Here is a 27,887-nt window from a genome sequence, read left to right on the forward strand (position 1 = left end):
ATAGTTTTCTCAATGAAGCAGTCTATGTAGATGCCGTTACTTTTAAATCTTTTATTAGTTTCAATGCAAACATTGGTTTGAGAATGCTGTTCTACACAAACGTTTATGCTCGGTCAGCACATGTGTTCAACAAATATGTCACCCGATCGTGGAAATGTGTTGCCACAAAGGATGAATCAAGTCTTTCCTCATAAGCTATTATTTATTTGTTTTCTGTTGAAAAAATTTTCAGAAAATTTTTGCCAAAATGGACTCATTTTTTAAAAGGTTATTGAATGCCTTCGCCTTATTGTTGAATCAACCTCACTCTTATCGTACAATGTATTTTTTTTTTCATTGGAAATATTTTGGTTTTCCTGTGTATTTTTTTTTTTTTAATATACAAAATTGAGGCTCGTGGAAAAGCTGGGATGGATAACGGATCAGGGCATCACAGAACAAAAGGAACAGTAGAAAGAGGGGGGCACCAACAGCAGAGTTGGGGATGAGGGATGTGGGGTGCGGGAGGATGTATGGGGTGGATAAGGTGGACACAGAAGCAAACTGTGCTCACCTCCAAGGAAACTTTGGAAGAAAAGAGGTGGGCTTTGGTTTGGGTTGGGGGGGGGGTTAACAAGGGAAGAAATGATCATGGTTTTGGATTGGGGGGATGATATCTGAGATGGTGGTGAACAGTTGTTTCAAAAACCTGGAGGGAAGATTGAGATTGAAGACAAAGTGGAAGTTAATTCCACAGGTGGAGAAAAATGGAACAAATGAGTGGAGGTGAGCAGTGATCTGTAGTTTTTTGTTTGTTTGTTTAGGTAGTTTCACCAGAAGGGTTTGCTGGTGAACCACATGCATCCTGCGGCCACCTGGGAGGGGGTGAGGAACATGGAAAGAGCAGAGGGTGCAAAACCAGAAAAGATGCGGTAGAACACAGACCTCTTTCTGGGCCACCAACCTCTTGGCATGGGGAAAGTAATCTTTCCTTGCGGGAGATCCCAATGATTTTGAAGGCCTTAGTTTCCATGGTGTCAAGCAGAGCAAGGTGTGAGGCAAAGGCACTAGCCCAGGGGGAAGAGCAGTACTCCATCAAACTGCAGATGAAGGCCTTGTATGTGGATAGCTTTAACTAGAAAGGGGGGTGTCGGAGTGACGACCCATCCAGGATTGTGACCAATAGCCAAGGAGACTGCTTTGGCAGCACCAACGCTCTGCACAGAGTATGGTCCCAATGGATGGGGGTCGGTTGTGAATACTAGATTGTGGTTATTGATCACAATGCACTTTTTAAAATTGTATTTGCTGTAGTTTCACTTTTGGCCAAATAACAGTAGCTCTACTCCTACTTTAGTAACAACAAATTATTCCCACCTATTGTGGGGTTGGACAGCGAATGTATTTGGCCCAAGTCTTTCAGAAATCGGCTGACAAAGTCTGACATGTGACTGAAGGTGGCAAGAATTTTGTAATTTGTTCAGGATGCTTGCGAGAACTCACCTACTCTTATGGAAAAACACTGTGGGATGGTTAATGTCCACCAATGACAAGTGCGAGCAGACAGGTCATCAAGCTCAGCACCTTTTCATGGCCGACAATTCTTTCATTGATGAATCGCCCTGCATGCGAAACACCAGGATAGCAGTTTATAGCTGGATCGAGATTCAAACCCAGGCGAGACAGCTCCACGGTGAGTGTACGCACCTCTTCGCTATCATGGCAGCCCTAAAATTGCACTATAAATCACAGGAGTTGTTTCTCATAAATTGAAATTTTGGTATCAAACAGATGTTCGTTTTTTTGTTTTGGTTGATGCGTGCTACTCATCTAGCCAAGCAAAGTTGAGCCTTGATTTAAAAGGGTCAAGGCTGTATAAAGTTGCAGAAATTTACTTCCAAATCTGCTTCACAAGCGGTAAAACCACCACATCTAATAATAATCTGATAAAATATCAAACTCTCCCACATTGGTGTTTAAAAACCAGCGAAACTTTCCATCCTTAAAGGAACAAGAATCGTGCAGCGTGTCGGAAAACCCTGCACTTTGTTATCCCGGAAATCTGTTTCTGACTCCAACACCTTGGATTTGTCATCTTTGGAGACTCGAACCTGGATATTTTCTTTCTCCTCTTCTTTTTTCTTCTTTTGTCTCTTCTTGTTTTTCACTTGTTTTTTTTGTCTTTTTTTCTTTTCTTCTTTCTGCTTTTATTTGTATCTTTACCTTTTTCTGTACCTTGTCAGTTACGGTTTTTTTTATGTTTTGAGCAACTGTGTACTCCTGGCAGCTTACTTAAGGCTTCTTTCACAAGTTTCAAACAAAGCATTTTATTCCTGCTGTGACGAAGTAATTGGGGCAGAAACAGCGCTGTCCAGGACGGCTGTTGGTGTGATCATTGTGGAACACCCCCTTTTTTGTTCGTAGTCCATGGTGGTTATCTGTGGAGATCGCTTCGTATGGAGGCAGCTAAAGAAACTCAATGTCCCAAGTAGTGTGTAAAAACCCCCTCTACTACTGCGTCATCAAGCCAACTGCTGGATGATCTTGCCCTTGGACTTTCCTGAAACCGTCTTGGCTACAATGAGATCTGTATTTCACTTGTGATAGATCCCTGTGGTTAGTGCAGTCAATTGGACAATGACAATGATGTCTGATGCTTCAGACCTCAAGGCTATCTGCTTCGACGAAATGAGTCAGACTTCACTCGATGACTCAAAGGAAATTATCAGAGGATGAATTAATAACCTGATAGTGATGCAAAAGAGCAGGATTTGGATGTGGCCATGCCATTTCCTGATCTTTACGCAAAACCGCCGGTCAATATTGCAGTCGGTGGCTCATAAACGGCTCTGTCCTGGTGGCCATTTACCTGTAATATTTTTCAGGCATTTCGTGTTGTGACTGATTGTTTAGCTTTTGTCCATTAAGATTTTTTTGGGTGAATGCCATTTGAGACATATCAACTTTTTCTCTGAAGAAAATTGTGTTTGCTCCTTTTCCGTTCATGGTGGTTCATTCCAGTGCATCGGTCATTGTTTGTGACTCAATGATTTGTAAAATAGCTTCCATATTATGTACTCTGATAATCTGGATTTAATTCCTGTATATCAGGTTCGGAAAAAACTTTCTTCATTGATACGAAGACAAGGAAGTTTTATTGCATGTAGAAGTGGTATTTGAATGAGTCCTGAAAGATTATCTTTCCGCGTGGGTTTGCCGATTGGTTTTCAGATAAGTGGCGGGCGAGTCATGGAGCGAATTGCTAATAAGCTTGGGGTACAAGTCACTTGAGCTCAAGCTTTTTGAGGATGAATCAGAGTTTTCCCTTTGAGAAACAAGCACTCAGAATGACTAGATTTGATGAAAGGTGGATTTATATTTCAATTTGCATATTTATCTGGTGGAGAGGGGGGGGATGAGCGGGGTGGGAGGAATGAAATGCAGTACGATTAAACAGATTCAGTAAATTTCAATGGACGTTTCCCCATCATGTCTTTGTGATTTTATTGGTCGTGCGATCTTCATGTCACGTGTATTTAACATTTAATGCTATGTTTGGACATTCATAAAGTTCTTTGAACGAGATACAACAGACAAACAGGTGCGAACCTTTTAATTTTTTAGTGTGCCAGTATGTATAATTGGTACGGTAAGAAAAATTCTCCATGTATAATTGATTGATTTATAGAGATCTCATGACTTCAATATGGTGGTTCAAACCAAATTGCCACTTGCAACCAAATGGCCGCTTTGATCTGGACCAACAGTTTGTGTTTGTCATATAACCAGACTGTTTGTAATGGTCACAACACAACGAAGAGGAGGAGGAGGAGTTGGAGGAGTTGTATGTGTTTGTGTGAGTGCGTCCACCTATGTATATGTGTGTGTCGGTAACATTGGCATTTAGAAGGACACAGGAGGAGGCCATTTGGCCCATCATGCACGTGCTCACTCAACGCCCTGTTGATGCAATCCATCAGTTTAAAGACCTCATTTTACGGATTGTGGAGGAGAATATTGGGGCAGGCACAGACATCAATAAATTAGGGTTTTCTTTGCAAAAATAAAAAAAACATTGGAGGCAATTTCCGTGTGAAGAATGAACAAAGACATTTATGATAACGTATTTACTTGTACATCACAATGTATTTACAAAAAAGATAACATTTACTTTTTGAAGACACTCTCAAGAGACATCACAATCTCCACACACAAATACAATCACGTATCCATGCCCAAGCAACCTCCCGACCAGTCCTTGCACTGCTCACCTACCCCCTCTATCCTCGATGCATTCTCGGCACACCCATCTCATTCCAGTTCAAATCCCTCTTGTGTTTCTGCTGCCACTACTTTACTAGGTAGACTGATTACTCCGTGCATAAACTACTCTGAGTGAGAGACCCCTGCCTTGCGGTTACTCTCGGACTGTGGCCCATCGTCCCGCTTTGTGGTCCCTGGTTTGTTGGACTATTGTGTGTACTGTAGCTCATTCGTCGAAAATAAAATTTGAACACCCCGCATTGTTTCACAGTTTCTGAAACTTGAGTTTGGTTTCGTTTTAAAAAGGTAAAGTTATGACTTTTGAATGAAGTGACTGAGTGTTGTTGTTTTTGTATCTGTTGTACCAGTGACCACAGGTTTTAAAATATACCTTTACAGACCAGTTTATATTTCAACGAAATACAATATGTAAACCTGATCTAAGATTTCATCGTACTGATTAGCCATCATTTATGGGGTCGTGTACATATTGTACAAGTGAGAGTGAGGAGGGTGGAGTTGTAGTCAAATTGAGCAAAAGTGGAGTACCAGGGTGTTGGCGGAAGATGGGAGGCTCCAGAAGTAATGGGAAAGTTTTGGGAAAGAGAGTAAAAAAAAATTCCACTCTTTTGAATGCGTCTGTAATATGAAGATGCCCCCTAAGACAATGTTTGATTGTTTCATAATCTAACACCACACTTTACTTATTGTATTATCAACTTGGAGCATTAATGTTCTGATCAATTTTGTCAGAGCTCTGCAGTGTTAAGTTCAGCCTTCGGATAGTCTTAAGGAATTTTGGTGTCTGAACACACCATTCTCAACAAGCCCTGGCTGGTTCAGTTGACTTAACCGGTTGTGCAGGTTGTATTCGTCACTGCGTAAGACTTTCTTGCACCTGGTCTAGACAGGAACTTGAGCAGCCAAACGGTTGTTTTCTTCATCTCGTGTGCCCTCATGTCAGCAGTCATAACAACGCTGTTTCCATGAATCTAAACAGCTCGGCGTGAAATTAAATAACTATCCGCGACGTGTTCTGCAAGCAGTGACAATGATGCAGCTAACCCATAGGAGGGCATTTGCTCTGTAATGGTATATTTTTCAAAAGATGCCTTGGGGTCTTTCAAACCCATAGCATACGTGCAATTGAGACAGCTGGCTTTAGGTTGCCATCTGAAGGACGACGTGCTCTTGGTTGCAGCTTCCCCCACCGGTATCTCGTCTGAAAATTCTACCCAACTGCAGAGCAAACCCAGACTGGGACAGCTTGATGGTGAATACACTACAATTGAGCTACCCTGCTTCCGACAGAAGGAATGTTGAATTTTTGGGGCAAATTGCATATGCACCCGCGCAATGTTCATCTCCTAAACCTGAGCCTTCTAACCGTTGCTGTTGTAAATGTTCATCAAAGTTTATGGATGATTTAATAACAGGGAAAATGCTGCGGTTTGGCTGCACTTTGCTTCTCTTTACTGTCACGCACCGAGAGTGTGACCTTGGTATCTCTTTTACTGTTCAAACATTTTCCTTGTACGCATTTGCAGTTTTACCAATACGACAGAGGTAGTACATTTGACTTTGAGTCAAACCGATTCCCAAACCAACTATAAACTGTTGGATCGGTGCTTCGCAGGCAGGGCATTGCATCACAAAGTGTTCAATGTGTCAGATCACTGGCACGATACTGGGAATCTCGTCTGCTGGAATTAGCTGGACAATTTAAAAAAAAAAAATTTAAATCATATGGTGGTCTTCTACGAAGAAGTCGGTAAGTTACTGCTGGCACCCTGAACAAATTGCCAATTCATGCCCAAATCCCTTTCTGTTGGACCTGGCCAACCGGTTCGTGAAAGTCTTTGGAGCCTCATCTTTCCCGGCCAATCCCACAAGGTGGTGCGGAAGTAATTGTCGCTGTTAAGAATTATCAGGATTTTCAGTGACAGCACCGAACAAAGTGGCACGTGTTTAAACCTGTTGTGCGGCACGTACACCATGATCTCTCAAGACGCTCTATAAAGCAAAAAGCATGCTCTATTTATTTTATTTATTTATTTTTTTTCTCTTGACTTTTCTCAGAACAACAAACTCGTTGCCATTCACTGCTTGCTTTGTGTAACATTAATCGGTTAACCTCTCGTTCTGGGAACAAAGAAATGATTGTGAAAGAGCGGCGATTGTAAAATTCGCCGGTACGACGTGTTCACAGAATTTGACATCTAGTGACTGCAAGGTTATTTCAATGAGGAACTTTGGATCGCAACTGAAGGCTGTGTCAAGTTACGACATTTTCCAGCCCCATCCCGTAAGCTTATTTCTTGAGTACTTGCACGTTGGACGGATGACTTAGCATCTTTCTGAAGGAGGGCATACTCTTCATTGCAGCTCCTCCTGCTGGTGCTGTACTAAATTGATAGTTTGTAATCCAGAACTGCACAGATGATGGTATGCTCTGAATGAAACTATTTGAAAATGATGATAATAATAATAATAATAATAATAATAATAATAATTAATAAAGCCCCGTGCTCGACCGTACAATATTACAAAGAGTGTTGAGGCAGGAAACATCTACAGTATGTCCGGTAGGTTTAGTTCGGTGGTGGATTTTGCTCCCAGCCTCCTCCGGTGGATTGATTGGGTTGACCAGCTCAAATCATCAAATCATTCTCGAACCAATTCAAAACAGACACAGTAGTATGGCAAGATGCATCGTCATGCCAACAGACAACAATGACCCTCACCATGGTGTCGCTTTAAAGGTGGTGGTAAAAAGTTGTGAAAAAGTCATGTAAAGACGGCTTCAAAAAGCTTGCGCTGCTTTGCATTATGCGGAGACATACGGGCACGCAGGGTTGGGAGGGTCCATTTCAATTTTGGTTGTCCTGTCCCAGTACCTTTGGGAATATAGTGTGTCCCACCAGTACGCCATTAGGGATACGATGTCATAAGGATTGTTGTTTTTTTTTTTAAAACCAAGGGTGCTGTTTTTGTTTTCTGTAACTAAAAGGTCATGCAACATAACTTAGAAGTGATTACCACGTCATTTTGCTGTCGTCCAATTTCATTTTAATTTGCCAGTTGTTCCACTGTAATTATGTTTTGCGTTTATAGTTTTCTTCACTTTTTCAATTTGAAACACGGTGTTCGTAAATTTTACAAGGTAGTGGTGAACCATATTGGTGGACTTGCAGGATAGCTCAGAGGGAGAATACTCTCGCTCTGAGCTGTTTCGTCTGGATTTGATGGAGTTATGCAGGAAGACTATCCATCAAAAAGTGTGCCATTCCCGCGGGTGGCACGTTGATCTGGGGATCTGTCACAGCTTTAATTGCTGGTGGATCCCTTGTTGTCTTGTTGTCTTTTACAGAGTTAGGCGTGTTATCACCAGGATCCTGGCCAGATTCCAAATCCCTCCCTCCACGTGTTGGCGCTCCACATCAGCGTCGCAGCCAGGCCCACCAGAAATGATGCAACCTGCAGCCACATGCTGCATATGCTCAGAACGGAATTTTATCTCAATTGGTCTGGTTGACTTTGAATGCTGTTTTCCTTCAATCACAGGCCAGACATGGTGTTCTTCGATCGTAAGCAATACATAGCTGTAGTTAGCATCATTTGTTGGGGGCGCAGCTGTGCCACTGATGCAGTGGCCCTGTAGGTTATAGCAGGAATTTGGAATTTGTTCAGGGTGCCAGCAATAGCTCGCCTACTCTTCAGGAAGGACTTTGTGGGATCTTTAACGTCCACCAACTTATGCCGGCAGACGACACACCCAGTGTAACGTCCATCCGAGGGACGGCACATACTTTGATGAATTACCGTGCCTGTGAAACACCAGGATGGCAGTTCGTAGCTGGATCAGGATTTGAATTCAGACAAGACAGCTCTGAGGGGTGTGTTTACCCTTAGGCTATCAGAAGGAGTAACTTGCCAAGACATTCCTGGCTTCTGATTGGAAGAAAAAAAAAAACCGACTCTTTACACCCAGTCAACACAGTCAGTTTGTGCAGTCGAAAGGAACCTTGATTGTATTACACTTGGTGAATGTCATTTAGAAACAAGATGGTGAAGCTTGAGCAAATGGTTGCTACAACTGCAACGAAACTGGTTCAATTTATTATAATTAATTCATCACATATTTTCCTGAGCCAGTATTCTTTGAGTGGCCTCACCCATAGTCATGTCCATCGGTGAGCGCACATGCCTTCGTCATGTTTTTTTTACAAACAAGCTTATCTCACTCCAAGGCCAACTTATCCTCATGGAATCCTTACCTTGCTCTTTGCCCTGATTCCCTGCAGAGAGGGAGCGAAACAGATCTTTCTGTGAAAACAGGATGTCGATTGCTTCGTTTTTTTTTTACTTTTACCTTGTTAAACCTCATTCTTGAGTTGGGCACCAAATGCTTTTCTGAATGATTGTTTAATTTTTCATTCATGTGTGTTTTTCTTCCTGAATTTGCATATAAGCATGCTATAAGGTAATGATCATTGTCCACTAGCATCATTGTTGGCATCTTCTTAAGTCTAACTTCAGCATTTCACTGACCATGCATGGCTGGCTGTCTTTTCGTTGTTTGGATAAGTATGGAGGCATGAATTGAAAGACATACCATTCAGTGGATTTCTCAACCCTCAGTTGGATGTTCCAATTACCTCCTGACCTTGTCAGACATTGTTCAGTTCTTTTGATTGCTCCACTATCGTCTTGAATGTCTCCAGGAAAACCATTGCAGAGATGGGACACTGCAAGATCTCTCTCTCTCTCTCTCTCTCTCTCTCTCTCTCTCTCTCTCTCTCTCTCTCTCTCTCTCTCTCTCTCTCTCTCTCTCTCTCTCTCTCTCTCTCTCTCTCTCTCTCTCTCTCTCTCTCTCTCTCTCTCTTCTCTCTCTTTCTCTCTCTCTCTCTCTCTCTCTCTCTCTCTCTCTCTCTCTCTCTTTCTCTCTTTCTCTCTTTCTCTCTTTCTCTCTTTCTCTCTTTCTCTCTTTCTCTCTTTCTCTCTTTCTCTCTTTCTCTCTTTCTCTCTTTCTCTCTTTCTCTCTTTCTCTCTTTCTCTCTTTCTCTCTTTCTCTCTTTCTCTCTTTCTCTCTTTCTCTCTTTCTCTCTTTCTCTCTTTCTCTCTTTCTCTCTATATTTCTCTTTCTCTCTTTCTCTCTTTCTCTCTTTCTCTCTTTCTCTCTTTCTCTCTTTCTTTCTTTCTCTCTTTCTCTCTCTTTCTCTCTCTTTCTCTCTCTTTCTCTTTCTCTCTTTCTTTCTCTCTTTCTTTCTCTCTTCCTCTCTCTTTCTCTCTCTTCTCTCTCTTTCTCTCTTTCTCTCTTTCTCTCTCTTTCTCTCTCTTTCTCTCTTTCTCTCTCTTTCTCTCTTTCTCTCTCTTTCTCTCTCTTTCTCTCTTTCTCTCTCTTTCTCTCTCTTTCTCTCTCTTTCTCTCTCTTTGTCTCTCTTTCTCTCTCTTTGTCTCTTTGTCTCTTTGTCTCTTTGTCTCTTTGTCTCTTTGTCTCTTTGTCTCTTTGTCTCTTTGTCTCTTTGTGTCTCTGTCTCTGTCTTTGTCTTTGTCTCTCGCACCTATTAAAGTACCACAAGCTCGAGTTCAGTTTGATTGAAGTTCAATTCTATGTCACAAAAGCTTTTGCAATAGAAACGCCACTGTGGATTTTTGCCATGTAACTGCTGCCACAACACTTGCCATGTTGGACCGGTTTCTTAATTTGCAAGAGCACACCCTTAGATGATTACTTTGTGACGGAGTAATATGACACAGCTGATTGAGAAACTGCAAGGAAGGGAACAGTAATTGGTGAGTGTTGACGTGGGAGAAAAAAAAAAACAACCCGCTGATGATACCCACATAATGGTGGATCCATTCGAGAGCTTTCCCCCTTTCCCACTCTTTTTATGCCTGGAACCTCCCAAACTCCTTGAATTTTTTTCCCTCCTGCTCTTCCCTATTATCTCTGCCTTTTCTCAATTGTATTTTTCTCAATTTATTATTCCCCCTTTACGTAGGTCGTACTGCATATGAAGGGCCTATAAATGGTGGAAACAAACAAACAAACAAAAAGCATCTTACCAGATCATTGTTGTCTTCCTGTTTGAATCGTGTTGTCCTCATGCAAACCCTTCCTGAAGATTTGTGGTAACCTTGGAATTCCCAGTAAACAGGTGTCCTTGAAATCAAAAGGCTTTGTTCCAAATGTTTTGGATTAAGGTGCAACTATAAGTATTTGCTGTTACACAGTCCGCTGTTAAAAAGCTACCTCCGAACCTATAACTGGCCTTTTGTTATTGTGGATGAATAGTTTCGAAACAAGTATTTGTATTCATTGTTCACTCATCAAATGGCTACATTTGTTGTCAAAAAATGAGTAGTTGTGCAGTTTCAGCAAATAGTTTTTATTACATTCGGTCTGTTTTTGTGCTATCCATTAAAGCACACTTGTATATTTCCAATTATGGTTGTACTCTCCTTGGATTTAGTTGCAAGTATGTTTAAAACACTTGAAATGCACAAATGATACTCGGTGTGAAGAAAGACAACAAACCACTCTGTTTATTCTCATTATCCTAGTTGTTTTAAAAAAGTCAGATGAAAGTCCGATTTCAAAAATGCCTCATTACTACATCTCTTATAATTCCCCCTTCCATCAACCACCACACCTCCCAATTTTGCATATTTGTTGCACAGAAATCATTATTAGTAATCGTTGGTGATTTTTTCAATAATCTCTGTTGAAAACAGCCATTCTCATTTATGATCCCCAGCTGGCTGTGAAATATCCATATCACGAAAATGTTTGTGGGTATCACCATCATTAGATGTGGAACAATCCGTGTCATTACGTATGTACTGTATTTCAATTTAATCCATGATCTCCATCACCGCCTGAACAACGGTGACATTGGGAATGATCTATCATTAACTGGAATCCATATTATGATGACACGCCACATTTCGCAAATAATCATGGACCAACAAACACTTGAGTGTGATGGCTATTTCACAGCCAGATGAGGACAACATTTTGTTGCGAAGTTGCATATTGGTGCATTTATTCGTAAAAGGATGTGAAGTGATAGATGCAATAATGACCAGATATAATGATAACAGTGGTATCCGATTGCGTATGTGTGGTCTCAGACTTGCGGGTCCTCATGTAACTGTGGAGTCCAGTCTTTGAGATCACTGTCTGGACATTTCTGGGGTTGGTGGAAAGGACGTGCTTGAGGTTTGCTTTTGACTTGCTGCCGCAGTTTCTGCCACTCTCTTAGACACCTTTGATACTGTTGTCTCATTGACGACTATCCACTGCCTTGTGACGCGGTGCCATTTGAGCCGGTCCTGAACACCCCCTTCCCAGTCGTTCGCTTCTTTGTTGCAGGCTTTGAAGGAATGTGCACGCATTCATGTGCTTGCTACATGAAGGTGTGTACATCCTTAAAGTGCTTGCTGTGAGTACGTTTGTCATGGGTGAATTCTCCAACATTAATTGCTTCGGCTTGGGTTAATAAATTTTTTGGCAGACATGGCCAGTCCAGCAGAGCTAGTTCTTGATTCGTATGGCCTCAATGCCAGAATATTATTTTAAGTCATTTGTCTTGATACTGGTTACCCAACATGAGGTGAAGGTGATGCATGTAGAACAACTCAAGAGCAGCAATATAGTGATGGTAACATACCAACACACCAAGGACTCAGAATCATGGAGTAGTGTTAGCATTACAACTGCTCTGTAGAGCTTTAAGTTTTGTGTGAAGGTGAGTGCCATGTTGCTTCCATATGTAGTCATGGAAGTGACTGCAGTGGAGTTGGCATTATTAATTCTCGATTTTTATCTCCTCGGTGATGAAGGAATAATCATTTGCCAACATCGACGACAAGAACTTGTATTGACACATTAATGACAAGAAAAGTCACAATAATTTCCCCATCAACAGGTAGGTCATCATGAAGTTGGCGTATGATGTTGACTATCTTGTCCATGCCTCCCAACTTGAAACATAGTCCAAGTCCACCTGCGGATGGTATTGAATGCTTTCTTTTATAAAGTCGATGGATGCCGTGAGAGGTCTTCTTCTGCTGTTCGCGACATTTTTCTGGAATCTCGGACATTTGGAAGCCATAATATGGTATGTGAAAGACCAAGTCTATGATTGCAGAAAGGAAGCAACTTGGTAACACACTTGAAAGGACCTTTCCAGCAACAGACAGTGAAATTCTTCTATACTTGCCACAATCATTATTGGATCTGTTTCTCTTATATCTACTATCTAGGTACCATGTTTGTATCCTTTAGCTTCTGTGAGACCTCACCTCATTCTTGTATCTTTTCAGGAAGTTATGTCTTCTAGTCTGTCAATGTTTTATCGCGGTAAGTAACCGATTGCACTTGGCTGTTCCCGGATGACCTGTGATAGCAGACGTTTGTCCATATATGTCTTTCAGTTCCCTGCAGAAAGGTTGACTGTGACCGTGGGCAAGTTCCTCTATGTTATCTGCCTTGCTATCGGACTCACGGTCGTTCATCAATCTGAGTTTGCATTGGATTCTGCACAGCTGAAAAAAAGAAACCTTATTTGAAGCATCCTTGAGCAATGTAGAGTGGGCTTTCCACTTGTCTTTAAGAGGCTTGGTTATTTTTTGTTTGCCATTAATCTGATATTTATTTTTGGTCTCGGATAAGGTTTCGTAGACCTTGTCTCTGAGGTGGTTCCATTACTGTAGATGTATTCTTGTTCTGTATCAGTCAAATTCAATGCTTTAGTTAGTTTGGTTATAACAATTCCCTTCATCTCGAGATTCCTGAAATGAGAGGCTATTTTAAGTCTAACAACCGATTTGATCACAGATTGTATATGCTCGCGTTAGATTGACAGGGTTTGCGATGCACGTACAAGTCTGAGATCTCTCTGCCCAGCACTCTGCTTCTCCCATTGCCCATGTTGTCCAATTGATTAGGAGCCAATTATTTGAGGGGGGAGCTGTCATGTGGCTATGTATTTTTTTTTTTTTGGCAGAATAAGTTGTTTGTAATCACCAACCAGTGTTTAACACTTTTTTGAGAACAGTAGCTCACCAGTGGAGCTATTTCTGACTTGATGGTCAATGACGCCTTTCCAGGCATTGTGATCCCAACATATTCTCCCATTAACAATGCTGAGAATGATCAGATTATCTGCTTTGAGCTGTAACGGGTAATTAATGAAATATTTAATTTTTTTTTTTTATGTTCCTTCATTGCTCTTTTGGTGCTTGGTCCAACCAGAAGATTTATCCACTACCTGGTTCTGTTGGGCCTCTTCAGCAATGCGGGTTCTGCTTAGGGCAGTCACATCAATATTATACCTATGCTACGACAGCTGTGCGTCACTCTTGTTGGTTAGTTTCCTGATAGCTGTGAGAGAGCATACATTCCAAGTGGCCATCGTCGTCCTATACAATCTGTTCAGGTTGTTCCATGTTTTTTTGTTGTTGTCGTTTTTGACCTCCAGCTGCATGCAGTAAGCTGGTCAACATAAGTAAAAGCAGGCTTTCTTTGAGTCCCTTTTTCTTCAAACAATCCTCGTTTGTGGCTAGTTGTGCTATCCCTTCATAGTCCAGCTATGTTGTCCACAGAGCTACCCGTTCTTGATGATGCTCTCGAGTCGTCTTGTGACCAACCACGCTCTGTGGACCACCTGCCTGAAGGTTTGGGTAAAATAGCTTCTTGCATGGCCACACCTGACCTATCACAATACTTGGCCTCGTCCCACACTACTTGTATGACAACCCGTTTAAAGTGTGCAACCTTTGTGCAGCACATCTCGCATATTCTCGACCTTTTCACCATACTCAGTGGTATGGAGATCAGATGTAATAATTGAGTTTTGAAAACTTGACTTTTGTTTCGCTTGATTTGTGTATTGAAGGGTTTGAGGTGTGTGGAAAGGATAATATGAATTACATGTGAGTCTTTCTCTGCCGATTATATGAAGGATGTTGTAAAGGAAACAGAACCTGTGGTTCTTCTCTTTTTTTTTCTTCCCTTTTTTTTTTGTTAATAACACGTTTCGTGCTGTGGTCTTGTAAAATTGGACTACAGCCAATGGCCAACTGCGGAATTTGCAATCTGGAACCTACTTTCTATAGCTAATGGTTATTGTTGAAACTTAATTGCAATTTCAGTCACTTCAAAGCTTTTATAGTTTTTTTTTTCTTTTCTTGGAGGCTTTTTCAAGCCACTTTGATGAAAAACTCTGCAACACGCCCATGCACATTGAATGCATCTTCGGCCAACTGGGTTATCAGGCTAATGGCAACCGTTTTGAGTGATTAACTGTAATCAGGATGTGAAACAAGTTTAACAGCACTGCACTATATGCAAGTTGCTTTCACCTGAGATTGAAAACTGGATTTGCTTGATCTTTCTCTTCTCTCTCTCTCTCTCCACTCTCTTCTCTTCTCTCTCTCTCTCTCTCTCTCTCTCTCTCTCTCTCTCTCTCTCTCTCTCTCTCTCTCTCTCTGTCTCTCTCTCTCTCTCTCTCTCTCTCTCTCTCTCTCTCTCTCTCTCTCTCTCTCTCTCTCTCTCTCTCTCTCTCTCTCTCTCTCTCTCTCTCTCTCTCTCTCTCTCTCTCTCTCTCTCTCTCTCTCTCTCTCTCTCTCTCTCTCTCTCTCTCTCTCTCTCTCTCTCTCTCTCTCTCTCTCTCTCTCTCTCTCTCTCTCTCTCTCTCTCTGCCTCTCTCTCTCTCTCTCTCTCTCTCTCTCTCTCTCTCTCTCTCTCTCTCTCTCTCTCTCTCTCTCTCTCTCTCTCTCTCTCTCACTTTCTCTCTCTTCTTCTCTCTCTCTCTCTTCTCTCTCTCTCTCTCTCTCTCTCTCTTCTTCTCTCTCTCTCTTCTCTCTCTCTCTCTCTCTCTCTCTCTCTCTCTCTCTCACTTTCTCTCTCTCACTTTCTCTCTCTCACTTTCTCTCTCTCACTTTCTCTCTCTCTCTCTCTCTCTCTCTCTCTTCTCTCTCTCTCTTCTCTCTCTCTCTTCTCTCTCTCTCTTCTCTCTCTCTCTCACTCAGTATGGCTGACAGGGAGAGGTGACATTCCTATGTGTAGTGGAGATGAAGATGAGTACAAGTATCTGCTACTACAGTGCTGTTGTAGCAGATAATATAGTGGCAGTAGCAGGTTGTTTTGTTTCTCACAGTTTAGTTATCATGTTGCAATATTGGGAAATCTCTTACCGTTATGCTGAACTCTGCTTGCATAATTCATTATCAGTATCGGTTATGTAAGAATCCCGAAAAAAATCAGCCTGGTCAACGGATTGTCGAGCACAGGTTTTATGCTTGATTATGAGCAGTGAGCACCAATGAATTGCTATCATTATATCATTGTGCACATATATTGCATGCTATCATTTCAAGATTGTTTTTATGTCTGCAGACACTTTTTATTGGCCATGATGGGTAATTTATAGCAGTCTCCAGTTTACAGAGATGTCTTTATCCTGTTTCTTTTATATTTAAAGTCAGGCTAAGAGTTCTTTTGACGTCATGAGTGTTCTTTGTGTCGAGATCTCACACAATCGGCATCTTTCCAAATCAGATCACACACACGTGCCTATTCATAACGTCTTAATCACATTCATTGTCCGAGAATGAGGATGGCTTGAGGACCGTCCCTCATTCTTCCATGACTCATGGATATGCGGACTTTGGTTCCATCTCGGCGCGGTTCTTGTACTGCGAAGCTGTCATTGCCTTTTTAATAATAATCGAGCTGTTATTAAAGATTATGTTTTCGATGATTTCATGGGAGTAAATTGACTTGCCTTTAGTAACTTGTGACCTTTGAAGTTTCTAATCGGCTGCGTTCACATCAGCGAGTCCCTATTTAAGTATTGCGAAACAAAATGCATTCCTACACACATTTGCACCCAATACTCGAAAAATTCCAATTGGGATATTGATGACCATGAATCTGTAAATAGTTAAATAACAGTCACTAAATCGGAATGTCTCTGGTCACTGTATGTGTGCATGTAATAAGTGTTTTCTGGAAATGTATCATCATCTTGACGTATTCCAATGCAATCCGGGTTTAGTCATGAAAATGATTCTCTGTGTAGTAGTTGTGCTGTGCTAAACGAGGCTGGCACACACAACTGTAAAACAGGTCCTTTCAATCTGCCATGATATGTATCTGTATAGACAGTGCAACGATCTTGGTCTTTGTCATTTAGCAATAATGGCCGGCTTTCTTTATATTCCTGCTGTTCAACGTATGCATTGATGCATTATTTTGTAAAACCAAGAGCAATCGATGGACTTTTTTTGAGGGAGCATTCAAATTTGCACTCGTGGGTTAAGCTTGTAATTTTTCATGCGTCTGATCTCTCGCAGATGGAGACTTCTACGCAGGAACGACAGATAACTTCCTTGGCACCAGCTCAATAATCTCACGGAGCTTCGGCTCGAGACGGTTCTTGAAGTCCGAGTACTTTGTTACGTGGCTGAATGGTAAGATAGTTCCACTTTCTTTCTGACGTCAACACAGCCTCCCATCGCTTGACATGAAATACCTTGATTGCACCTTTCTATCTTGAGTTTCCGAAGGATACTGTTGTAGGATACTGTTTTGTTCAAAGCTGTAAGCATCCTCTAATATAAAGTTTCACCTTTTTTCAATTTTTATCCTTCGCTTTGATTTTTTTGTTGTTGTTATTGTTGTTTGTTTTGTTTTTTTTGGCGGCCTTTGTGTGGCATTGTTCGGTCAATATTTTGGGCTGATGCAAAGTTGTGCAAATGAGCTTATCTTATTCTGTAATCTACGATACCTTTGGACCACCATGAGCGATGGAGGCTTATTTACGGCCAGTACCCTTTCACGATGATGCAAGTTGAATATCAAACCCCACTTACATAACGACCCGGCACGACCGTGTGTGTTGGTGCGTGGGGGGGAGTAGGAGGTTTTATAAGAGACGCCTTTGTGTCTCAATCCGAACTTAACACAGAGCACTCTTTTTTTTCCCTCTTAACAGAGCCCAACTTTGTGAGTGCAGCCTTCATCGAGGAGAGCTACGAGTCTCCCATCGGGGACGATGACAAGATATACTTCTTCTTTACAGAAGTGGCAAAAGAGTTTACGTATTTCAACAAGGTGGTTGTGTCCAGAATTGCTCGCGTATGCAAGGCGAGTTTCGTGCAGCATTATGCATACATCTCCTTGCTTCCAGCATACAGTATTTTTACCCCACGCACTTGAAACGAAAAACGTGGTTAAGCAATTGGTTCTTGTCTGTCTTGTCTGTAAATATCATTTTATGATCACAGAAACTTTTTGTTTTCATTTTTAAAATTCAATGTTATATTTTGAACACGAATCGGACCATGAATCGGAAAACAAACCTGCCGTTTTACATACTTTGGCTCTGAATTCGTCCTGATTGCACATGGCCAGAGAGGAGTGAGCTAATATTGTTTTTTACTCTGCTGCCTGTCTGGCAATCAAACAAAATTGAAAATCATTCCAAACAGGAAACTTATTGTCTTTAAGGACGTCATAAAGGACAAACAGGCACGAATAACTAATGTCACGTGTTTAGATAGGGTGATGCATTGACACTTCATCAACAGCAGTAAAATGGTGGTAAATTCAAGAATTTTTTTTTAATACGACTTTTACAATCTTTATTTTATCTATCTATAACTCCAGCAATGTGTGTGTGTGTGTGTGTGTGTGTGTGTGTGTGTGTGTGTGTGTGTGTGTGTGTGTGTGTGTGTGTGTGTGTGTGTGTGTGTGTGTGTGTGTGTGTGTGTGTGTGTGTGACCGCTGTTTCTCAACAACCACTGGTCCGATCTCATTGAAACTTGCCAGGTATATTGCTGGGGACCTGAGGATGTGCCTTTTCAAGGTTTGATATTAATCAGACAAGTGGTTCCCAAGTTATGGCCATTTATTTACCAAACCAATGACAGGACACGGTGCTATGACGTCACGATTGACGTCACAATTCTTCTTTTTCTTTTTTTGCACGTTCGGGCCCGCACTAGTTCAAATTGAATTGTATACAGTACTACATGAACACAGGAAAACACAAATCGTCTTCTTATCACTTCCAAAACCTTTCCATTTAGGGTAGGTACTTGGACATGTTAAATAGGGTGGTGTATAAAGGTGATGTATAAGACTGCTTCAATAGCGCTAAACTTCTGGAAAGAAATTTTTTTAATGATCTTTAATGTCATTATTTTATTTAAATTGAAGTATATACTTGAACACTGCGTGGGGTAACGTGTTATATCAACTTTCTGGATCCGACAGTCGCGACATCTTCGCTACACAGAGCTACCTGAAGATGAGTAAAAGTATTGCAGACATTACACAAAATAAATATCCTCAAAATTAGAATACATATTATTAATTAGAACGGCACTCGGTGCAATGCGTACCTCTGCCAGGTGTCCCACGGATAGGCTGGATCTGCATCCGGACCTTATCCAAAATCGAATCAGCTTGTTCTTGTCACCTAATCAACTCATCCACAAGGTTTTATCATAATCTGTCCACAGTGTTTTGAGGTATTGTGCTACGTATCGTCTTTGGCGCCATCTCACAATAGTGAAGAACTCCTTTAAAAAATCCTCATATCCAGATTTTAACCAAAATCTAATCACTTCATTCTTGTCACACACCTAACCTGTTCACCAAGCTTCGTCCAAATCCGTCCATAACTTTTTGAGGTATCCTGCTCACAGACAGACAACCAGCGGTGAAAACTTAACCTCCATTCAACTTTTGTGGCAGAGGTAACAATCATTGACAAAATTAGATTGTTCATTCGTGTTGTTGTTTTGTTGTTTTAGGAAGATGCTGGCGGTAAACGCATTTTACAAAATCGTTGGACCACCTTCTTGAAGGCTCAGCTTGTATGCGCTGACCAAGATGGTTCGCTCTTTAGCATTCTGCGTGGAACATTCGTGCTGCAGCCCAATGGCCCGAAAGCCTGGAAGGAGACCGTATTCTACGGTGTCTTTTCCAAGCAATGGTGTGTTGTATGGTCATCTTTGACTTGCCCAGTTCACTGAGCTTGAGAAAAGCAGAGGAAGATGTCAATGGCTTTCTGAATATCATCAAGAGTTAACTTTTATTAATATACCTGGCAGGTAATGTGATCTTGGTATTCTGTTACAGGAGTCAGGATGGACACTCGGCTGTGTGCCATTATGACATCGAGGAGATAAACCGGATATTTGATGGGAATTACAAGCAACAGACCGACGAAAAACAGAAATGTAATGAGCAGGGTGGGCAGTTACCCTCTCCACGTCCAGGACAGGTACTTGAATCATGAGTGCATTTTGAAATGACGATGTTGACGGCCTTTACGTCCCTATACCTCCCTGATATTGCAATGGGAGATTTTGTTTGGGATCATTTTGATTTCCTCCATCTCCTCCATCTCCTCCATCTCCTCCACTCCCCACTTACACTGTGGTTTGAGTGGAAGCTCCACAGTTACCAAATGCACAGCACCACTGATGGATGTTTATATATTCCAGGAAGTAAATGGATCATTGAACTCTTTCCATTAAACTGCGATATGCTGTTTGCTTTCCGCTTTTGTTTCCACATGACAGCCTATTATGTGTCTATTTCTATTCTCCCCCTAATTCAGCTTCATGACATGTATCAATCTAAATTTGTTATTAACCTTCATGAGCATATTTGTTTTGTGTCGTTTATTTATTTGATTGCCCTACCACTCATATCTTAGGCGGAATAGATTGTGACATGTGCTCACTTGCGTACACGACGCTTGTTTTCACAAATGCTTTCATCGATACTTACTGGTGTTTCTCCTTTGCCTTGGTGTTCCTTCTTAATCACTAGTGCATCACAAATGAGCAGAGGAACAAGAAATACAACAGCTCCACGGACTTGCCTGATCAGACACTCTCCTTTGTGCGGGATTGTCCTCTTATGGAACAAGATGTGAGACAGCCCACCAGGATACCTCTGCTCATCAAGTCTCATGTGAACTACACAACCATCGCCGTCGCACGTGTTCATGTGTCCAATGAAATTGTCGACGTGTTGTTCTTGGGAACAGGTATGACTTGAGCACAACTTTAATTGTTGATTTCATCCTGCTCTATTGATAGCCATTCTTCATTCAACTCTCATTTTCTATGTATATGTGTACTTTGAGTTAATTTTGTACTTTTTGTGAGTGGGTAGGTTCTGAGGGGCGGGGAGGGTGTCTATTCTTACATATGTAATGATACGAGCCGGTTTCTACGAAGATTTATGTACAAAAGTTCTATCGTTCCTGTACATCGATGTAAATGAATGCGTATTGTGACAGTTCACATGATTGGAGATGAAAACAAAGTTGTATTCGAGATACTGTGGCACTGGTATGGTGTGCAGCGATTTTCACTGGAAGCCCTAATTTTCAGGATTGATTTGACATTCATCTTCTGCCTGAGATGTCGAGACTTTAAATAGCTGCCTTGTTGACTTTAGCTCCTCTGCACAGATTTACTTTGCAAACCCCATATGTTGTGGCTGCTTTTTTGGCACCCTGTCCTGCTTTGCTTAAGGAGTGCCATAAAGCTTAGATGGCGTTATTTTCTCTCGGTGACTGCCGTTTAATCAAGAAACCACTCGCTGCTCAAAATAAACAAAACGATGCCGTATGAATTGGAGATGTTTTTTGCTGCAGTTCTCGTGAAGAGCAAAATCTCTGGTTAACTACATCACTCGAAACAAGAGTTTGGATCTTGCACTTTCAAGGAAAGTCATTTTAAAATGTAAATGCAGGGAAGGACCGTTTGTCTTATCACGTCCATGTCTCGCATGCCTTGTCCAATTGTTTTGTTCATGAACGGTGTTCACACAAAAATGTAAACGGAGGAGGACATGCATGTGCACACGTACACCTCTTGTTTTTTTTGTTTTTTTTTCATTTATCTTGCTCACAATTCTAATACACACACACACACACACACACACACACACACACACACACACACACACACACACACACACACACACACACACACACACACACACACTGGAATAGTAATACATGTGTAAAAAAACAGCCACCTGTCTGTACTTTGAGGAAAATGAGCAGGTGCAAAAAAGGGACTGACTTTCTTTGAGGGGCTGGTTGAGGTGGGGGTGTTTTAATATTCCAATCACGATGTGGAATGTTTCATTCTAACCTCCCACACCATCATTCATGATGCACCACAGCCTGTATTACTTGGCAGTGATTCTGCCAGGAATCTGTGTTTGATATTTAATTGATCTTTGTGCTTTTGTTTCTTCGGGAGTATGTTTTGGCATTCTAGTCTAATTACCCCTGCCACCGAAGGTGGATGGAGCTTGTGTTTTCACACCTGTCTGTTTGTCTGTTTTGTCCGTTCATCTGTGAGCAGGGTATCTCAAAAAGTTATCGATGGATTCGGGCGAAATTTTGGTGGACACGTTGGGTATGTAATGATGCCTGGTGTTGGCGCAGTGGTAATGGCAGCGGCTTGGGATCCAAAAGGTCCTGAGTTCAAGCCCCGTTGAGCCACTGAATTAATACACCAGGGGGTTGACTCAGCCTGTCATCCCTCCGAGGTCGGCGAAATGAGTACCAGTGTACTGGGCCGGTGTATACCCCGGTTAAAATAGGTGTACCATATCCCTGTGTCGTAAGAGGCGACCAGGGTTGCGTCAGGAAGGGCATCCGGCGTAAAAAAAAAAAAAAACATGTGCCAAATCACTATGCGGATCATACGGATGATCCGCTGTGGCGACCCCTAACGGGAGCAGCCGAAAGAAGAAGAAGAAGGTTGGGTATGTAATGAGAACTAATTGCTTAGATTTTGGTGAAGATCCAAATTTGGATTCAGTTACTAGAATTTTTTTTTTTTCAATGATTCTTCACCATTGAGAGATGCAAGCCTGGTGCTGGCTTCGTGGTTAGGAAGGCTGGCTTAGGATCTTAGAGTGGGGTGGGGTTGACACCAGGTGGGGTTGAATTAGCCTGTCATTCTTCTGAGGTCGGTGTTGAGTACCAGTGAGTGTACTGGTGGAGGGGCACAGCATTAGCGGCACAGCCACGCTTCCAAGAAATGAGAGCTAAACGGCAGCCAAACTGCCAATACGCAAGAGCAGAACCATTGAGAGATAGGGCCAAAGTTATATAGCATGATATCTCAACAAGTTGTGAACGGATTCAGATGAAACTTGGTGGACAGGTTGGGTGGCTACCAAGGACGAATTTATTCAATGTTGGTGAACATCAGGATTTGGATATGAGCATTTTTATTTCTTATTTTAAACTGATTCTTCATCCTTGAGAGATGGCACCAAAAACTACATAAACAGCCCAATATTTTGATATTTCAAAAAGTTGTCGATGGATTATGCCAGAATTTGGTGGACAGATTGAATAGGTGACAAGAACAAGCCAATTCGATTTTGGTTAAAGTCCAGATGCAGATCTGGCCTATCAGTGGGATACAGAGTGTAAACTGTTCGGTCTGGCGGAGGTATGCATTGAACCGAGTGCCGTTCTAATTTGCTGCGTCTTTGTTGTCACTATTAGCAAATAAATGAATGTATGATTGTATTTGGCACGGTTCTGTTGACAAAAAGGCCTCACCAAAGCGATTTCAAAAGGGTGGCATCCAGATATTTAGCATCTATTGTTTCTGGCTTCTTACTGGCAAAGAGATTAAAGCTGACATTTTGATAGACAGCATCGAAACTTGTGGATTCTCCCTCTCGCTCTTTGTCGTACTCTTCCAAAAGGAAGGCTCAGTGATGCCAAATCAGCCCAATGGCTAAGGATTACACCGAGTGGTTTTCCTTTGCCTTTCCAGCGGCAATCAAGGCAAGAATGTTGTACTTTGTCCAGAGGGCCAACAATAACAGACTTGATCATGACAAAATCATCATGGGATCTTTAATATCCATCAACTAATGCTAACAGATGGGACATCCAGATTTTGTGTCCATCCAATGGATGGTGCACTTTGTGATACAACACCCTGCCAATGAACTATGAAACACTACTTCGACAGTTTGTAGTCCGGTCTGTTATGGAACCGTAGCTGGACAGCTTTTTCTTTTTGTTTCTTTTTTTTGTATACATAGTCGAGACTTGCAGACGAGCTAGCACACTGAATGGATCAGGACGTAACAGACAAGAACAGGACGCAAAACACACATGCATGGAGAAAGAAACTCCAAGGAGGAAAAACTGTAAAATTAGGAGGGATTCGGGTGAGGTTAACGAGGATACAAAAAAAAAAGATCATGGTTTTGAATTGGGGACAATCTGAGATGGTTGTGTACAGCTGTCTTGAAGACCTGGATGGAAGGAATGAGATTGGAGAGGATGTGGAAGTTGATTCCATCGGTGGGGGAAAAAAGAGGAACAAATAAGTGGAGGAGAGCAGTGATCCTGAATTTGCGTTTTACCAGAACAGGGTTGATGGCAGACCGTGTGTGCCCTGCAGAAACCTGTGGGGGGACAAAGCATTGCGAGAACAGAGGGTGCAAGGCCAGAAAGGAGGCAGTGGAAGACAGAGAGACCACCAACCTGTCTACAAAGGTGAAGTGATAAGCCCACAGACTCAGCTTCAGCGTGGGAAATTCCAATGTTCTTGAAGGCCTTGGTTTCCACAGCATCAAGCTGAGCAAGATGTGAGGCAGAGGAGTCAACCCAGAGGGGAGAGCAAAACTCCATCAAGCTGCGGATGAAGGTCTTGGAGATGGATATGAGTTCAGGAGTGCCAAGGAAGGGCTTTGGACGATGGAGGATGATTCCCAGTCGGAAGCTAGCTTTGGAGGCCAACGTTGAAATGTTGTTTGTCTAAGAACGATTGTGGCTGATAGGAAGACCCAAAAACTTGAATGGAAGGACTTCTTCAAGAGGATTGTTGAGGAAGTAGATGGGGACAGAGGGGGGGGTTGCCAAATAGTCCTTTCAGAGAGAGATAGTGCCTGCGTGAGATTTGTCAGGGCTGAAAGACATATTTCAAGTGTTTGACCATCTTGTGATTTTTTTTTTCTTTCAAGGTCTGAAGAGAGGGAACAGCCTGCAGCCTGTTTGATGGATGAGGGATGTCATGGCAGAGGGTGGAGTCATCAGCAAATAGACAGAGGATTTTTCAGAGTCAGAGAGATCATTGATGAAGATCAGGAATCAGACTGGGCCCAGAACACTGTCTTGGGGCATACCAGCCTTTAAACTTTAAAGTGAGAGGAGATGAAAGGATTCCGTTGAGTGCCACATGTTGGCCAGGAGAGTAGAGGAAGTCAGGAAGCCAAATGTGGAGTTGGCCTTGGAAGCCATTGGCAGAGAGTTTGGAGAGTAAGACAGGATGCCAGACTGTATCAAAAGCACGAGATATGTCCATAGAGACGGCCCTGGTCCCATGTCTGACAATGAGGGCCTCCATCCATTGTTGGGTGAGTAGAAGCAGCGTTTCTAAGGTGGAGTGACCTGGTTTGAAACCAAATTAGTGATTTGAAATGAGGTTGTCAGAGAAAAGGAAGTTTTTTATTTTAACTTGATGATGGATTCTGTGACTTGCTGATGATTGTAAGTAAGCTGATAGGTTTGTAGTTGAGGGGATCAGTTTTTGCACCTTTTTCTGGGGTGCAGTGTTGTTGGAGGATTTCCAAGTAGATGGAAGATGACCTCACAGAAATGACAGGGTGAAAAGTGCAGAGAGAGGATGGAAATACCAGCAGAGCAGGTTTGTAGGACACATGAGCCATCCGTTTCAGTAGCAGAGTCAACGTCAAGGGTCGAAAGAACCTTCTCCACATTCTCAGGTGCAAAAGACAGAGTCGAGGAGCAGTTGGGTGCAATAGGGAATGAGGGGTTGGCCACACAAGATGTGGAAGGAAACAGAATTGAGGCATTCAGCCTTCTCACACAACTGACTGTTGTAGAGTAGAGTTGAAGACTGGTTGTAGAGTAGAGTAGAGTAGAGTTGAAGACTGTTGTAGAGTAGAGAAGGTAGAGTTGTCACACAACTGACTGTGGTAGAGCCATCGGATTCAAAAGATATAAAGTTCGGACAAATTATTGATGTCTACAAAGAATGGGATTGGTTGACCTGATGAATGTGGCCTCCATTGCACAAAGGTGAGCTAAACTGCGTCCTCTACTCAGGATTTTAAACCAGCCGATATGATATTGCTCTGCACACTGAGGCTTATTCAGTAAATGGTAACCAATTTCAGAGGCACAGGGAAATGTCGTTCTGTGTACATTCTTACAATAGTCCAAGAGCATTAGGTCAAAATAGGCCCTAACCTGGACATTTTTGGTAACAAGCTGATTTTTTCAGGATAGGTCCAGGAATGTGTGTGAAATAACATACTAAAAGTCCTCATGAATCCTCCTTGAGTGTTTTCCACAATCCAAGATGGCGTCCAAAATGGCCGCCTCTTCTGTTTTTCTCATAACTTTGCAAGCAGGTTTCCCCAAAACACACTTTAAATGTCTACATATATGTTTTGAAGTATGAGGAACTCATTAGAATACATCTTAAGAGATGCTGAAGCACGCAAGTACCAATAAGACCTCTTGAGTTCTTCCAAAAGTCCAAAATGGCGTCCAAAATGGCCGCCATTTCATGTTTTTCTCATATATTTGCAAGTAGGTTTCCCCAAAACACACTTTAAATGTCTAAACATATGTTTTGAAGTATAAGGAACTTATTAGAATACATCTTAAGAGATATTGAAGCATGCAAGTACCAATAAGACCGCTTGAGCTCTTCCAAAAATCCAAAATGGCGTCCAAAATGGCCACCATATTTACTGTTTTTTGTCATAACTTTGCAAGTAGGTTTCCCCAAAACACACTTTAAATGTCTAAATATATGTTTTGAAGTATAAGGAACTCGATAGAATACATTTTAAGAGATGTTGAAGCACGCAAGTACCAATAAAACTGTTTGAGCTCTTCCAAAAATCCCAAATGGTGTCCAAAATGGCCGTCATTAACAATTTTGTCTCAAAATTGTTTAAATATTTATCATTAATTAATTAACTGTGATATTTCATCCTGAAAATATTCAACAAACATTTCAATTATAAATGTGGTTGCTGTGCATACAGTATTCAAATCAATTTGAATGTTAAAGTCTAGAAGTGTGCCCTTAATCGCTTATGACATTACGAGGGAAACATTGTACCATCAGTTTGATGCTAAACAGACAGGGCGACATAAATTTGCCATATGGTCCATTTTCGTCACCGAAAGCTCGGAAATTGAAAACTTGGTGCTAACCTTTTTTTACCAACAAGATGCAGTTGATGTCTACCATGAGGTGAGTTCTATTTGAAACATTCCGTTATCATTAAGGAAGTAAAACTATTATTTTTGGTACCCAGACTAAATGCATGATCAAAATTTGTGTCTTCATGCATGTACTACACAGTACTGTGTAATATCACTTGACAGGGAATTTCTGTGGAGTAGTCTATCGTTACACCTAAAACATTGTATTGAATCATTTTATTTGTTTCATGCAGATGAAAAGAATTATAGTATGATAGAAATCAGAGAGTGTATGACACTCCTTCCTATTGGTACATGTATGCTGTATTTGTATAAAAGGTTCCTTTTTTGTGTGTGTCATGTCATTCCCATATTGTGATATGCTAGTATACATTCATTATTAATAATAGCAGACATTTTAAAGTGCCTTTTCCATTGGATACAAAGTGCTATGAGATGTCATCCCTGGTTGTCATAGGAGATAAAATATATTACCAGGCTGCGACAGTACAAGTGCAGTGCACATCTAGGGATAACAAAATAAGTTGGTCTTCAAGTCACATATTACATGGCAGTGAATTTCTGTGGAGTAGCCACTATCATCATCATTTTCCTCTCGGGTTTCCTTGCGAGATTTTCTCTGCCCAATACAATTCCTACCAGACATTCTGGCATCCCACAATGAGTTGATTCATCCGTAATTTAACTTCACAGGTATCAATATGTAAACATGCTATAGAGTACTGTGATTGTGATGTGTTATAGAAATTGCAGAATCATGTGATGGCATATCCTTCCCTCAATGCATCTTTAATGTCAACACATCACTTTTTAAATCTCTTTTGATTAAAACGTAGCAACCTGATTTATCATTTCCAAGCAGCTATGTGAAGTACGTTTCACATTCAAAAAGAAAACTATGTCCATGACATATTTCTGTCATTACAGATAATGGATGTGGTTTGCATCATTTGCAAAGAAACATCACCTACTACGGTTGAAGTTGGGGAGAAGGGGCGGAGGACACTTGTGATGTCAAGTTTAGAACGTGGTGATGGCTTCCATGAGATGTTTCAGAATGCAACACCACTACGAATCCATGCTGTTTGTCGCAAGAATTACACAAGGAAATGTTCCATAGTGTCTACAAAAAGAAAATCATCCTGTCTTGAAGAAGATGAAGATGTGACTCAATTATGGTCGACTGCTTCAAAGACATTCGATATAAAGAATGATTGTATGTTCTGTTCGGATCCTATCACGCAGGACACTAAAAACCCTTCTCGTAGGAAAGATTCAGTAAGCAGTGTTCAGACCTTAGAGTTTCAGGCAACAGTATTGGATCATGCAAGAGAGCGAGATGACAAGTGG

The 27,887-nt window shown here is 41.6% G+C and overlaps 1 protein-coding gene across 5 annotated transcripts in view; it reads left to right on the top strand.

Moving 5' to 3' along the window:
* The window catches only part of LOC147015776 (semaphorin-4C-like), a 126,167-nt gene that overhangs the window by 73,979 nt on the left and 24,301 nt on the right, over positions 1-27,887 (top strand). For all 5 annotated transcript variants that reach the window (XM_085848284.1, XM_085848282.1, XM_085848283.1 and 2 more), the window contains 5 exons: positions 16,609-16,725; positions 17,250-17,405; positions 19,079-19,256; positions 19,403-19,547; positions 20,102-20,321. In XM_085848284.1, coding sequence (XP_085704410.1) covers positions 16,609-16,725; positions 17,250-17,405; positions 19,079-19,256; positions 19,403-19,547; positions 20,102-20,321 — 816 coding nt within the window. The remainder of the gene's footprint in view (positions 1-16,608; positions 16,726-17,249; positions 17,406-19,078; positions 19,257-19,402; positions 19,548-20,101; positions 20,322-27,887) is intronic.

This window comes from Eptatretus burgeri, chromosome 12, assembly GCF_056783735.1.
Source record: "Eptatretus burgeri isolate ZD-2024b chromosome 12, Ebu_testis_v1, whole genome shotgun sequence".
Classification (NCBI taxonomy): domain Eukaryota; kingdom Metazoa; phylum Chordata; class Myxini; order Myxiniformes; family Myxinidae; genus Eptatretus; species Eptatretus burgeri.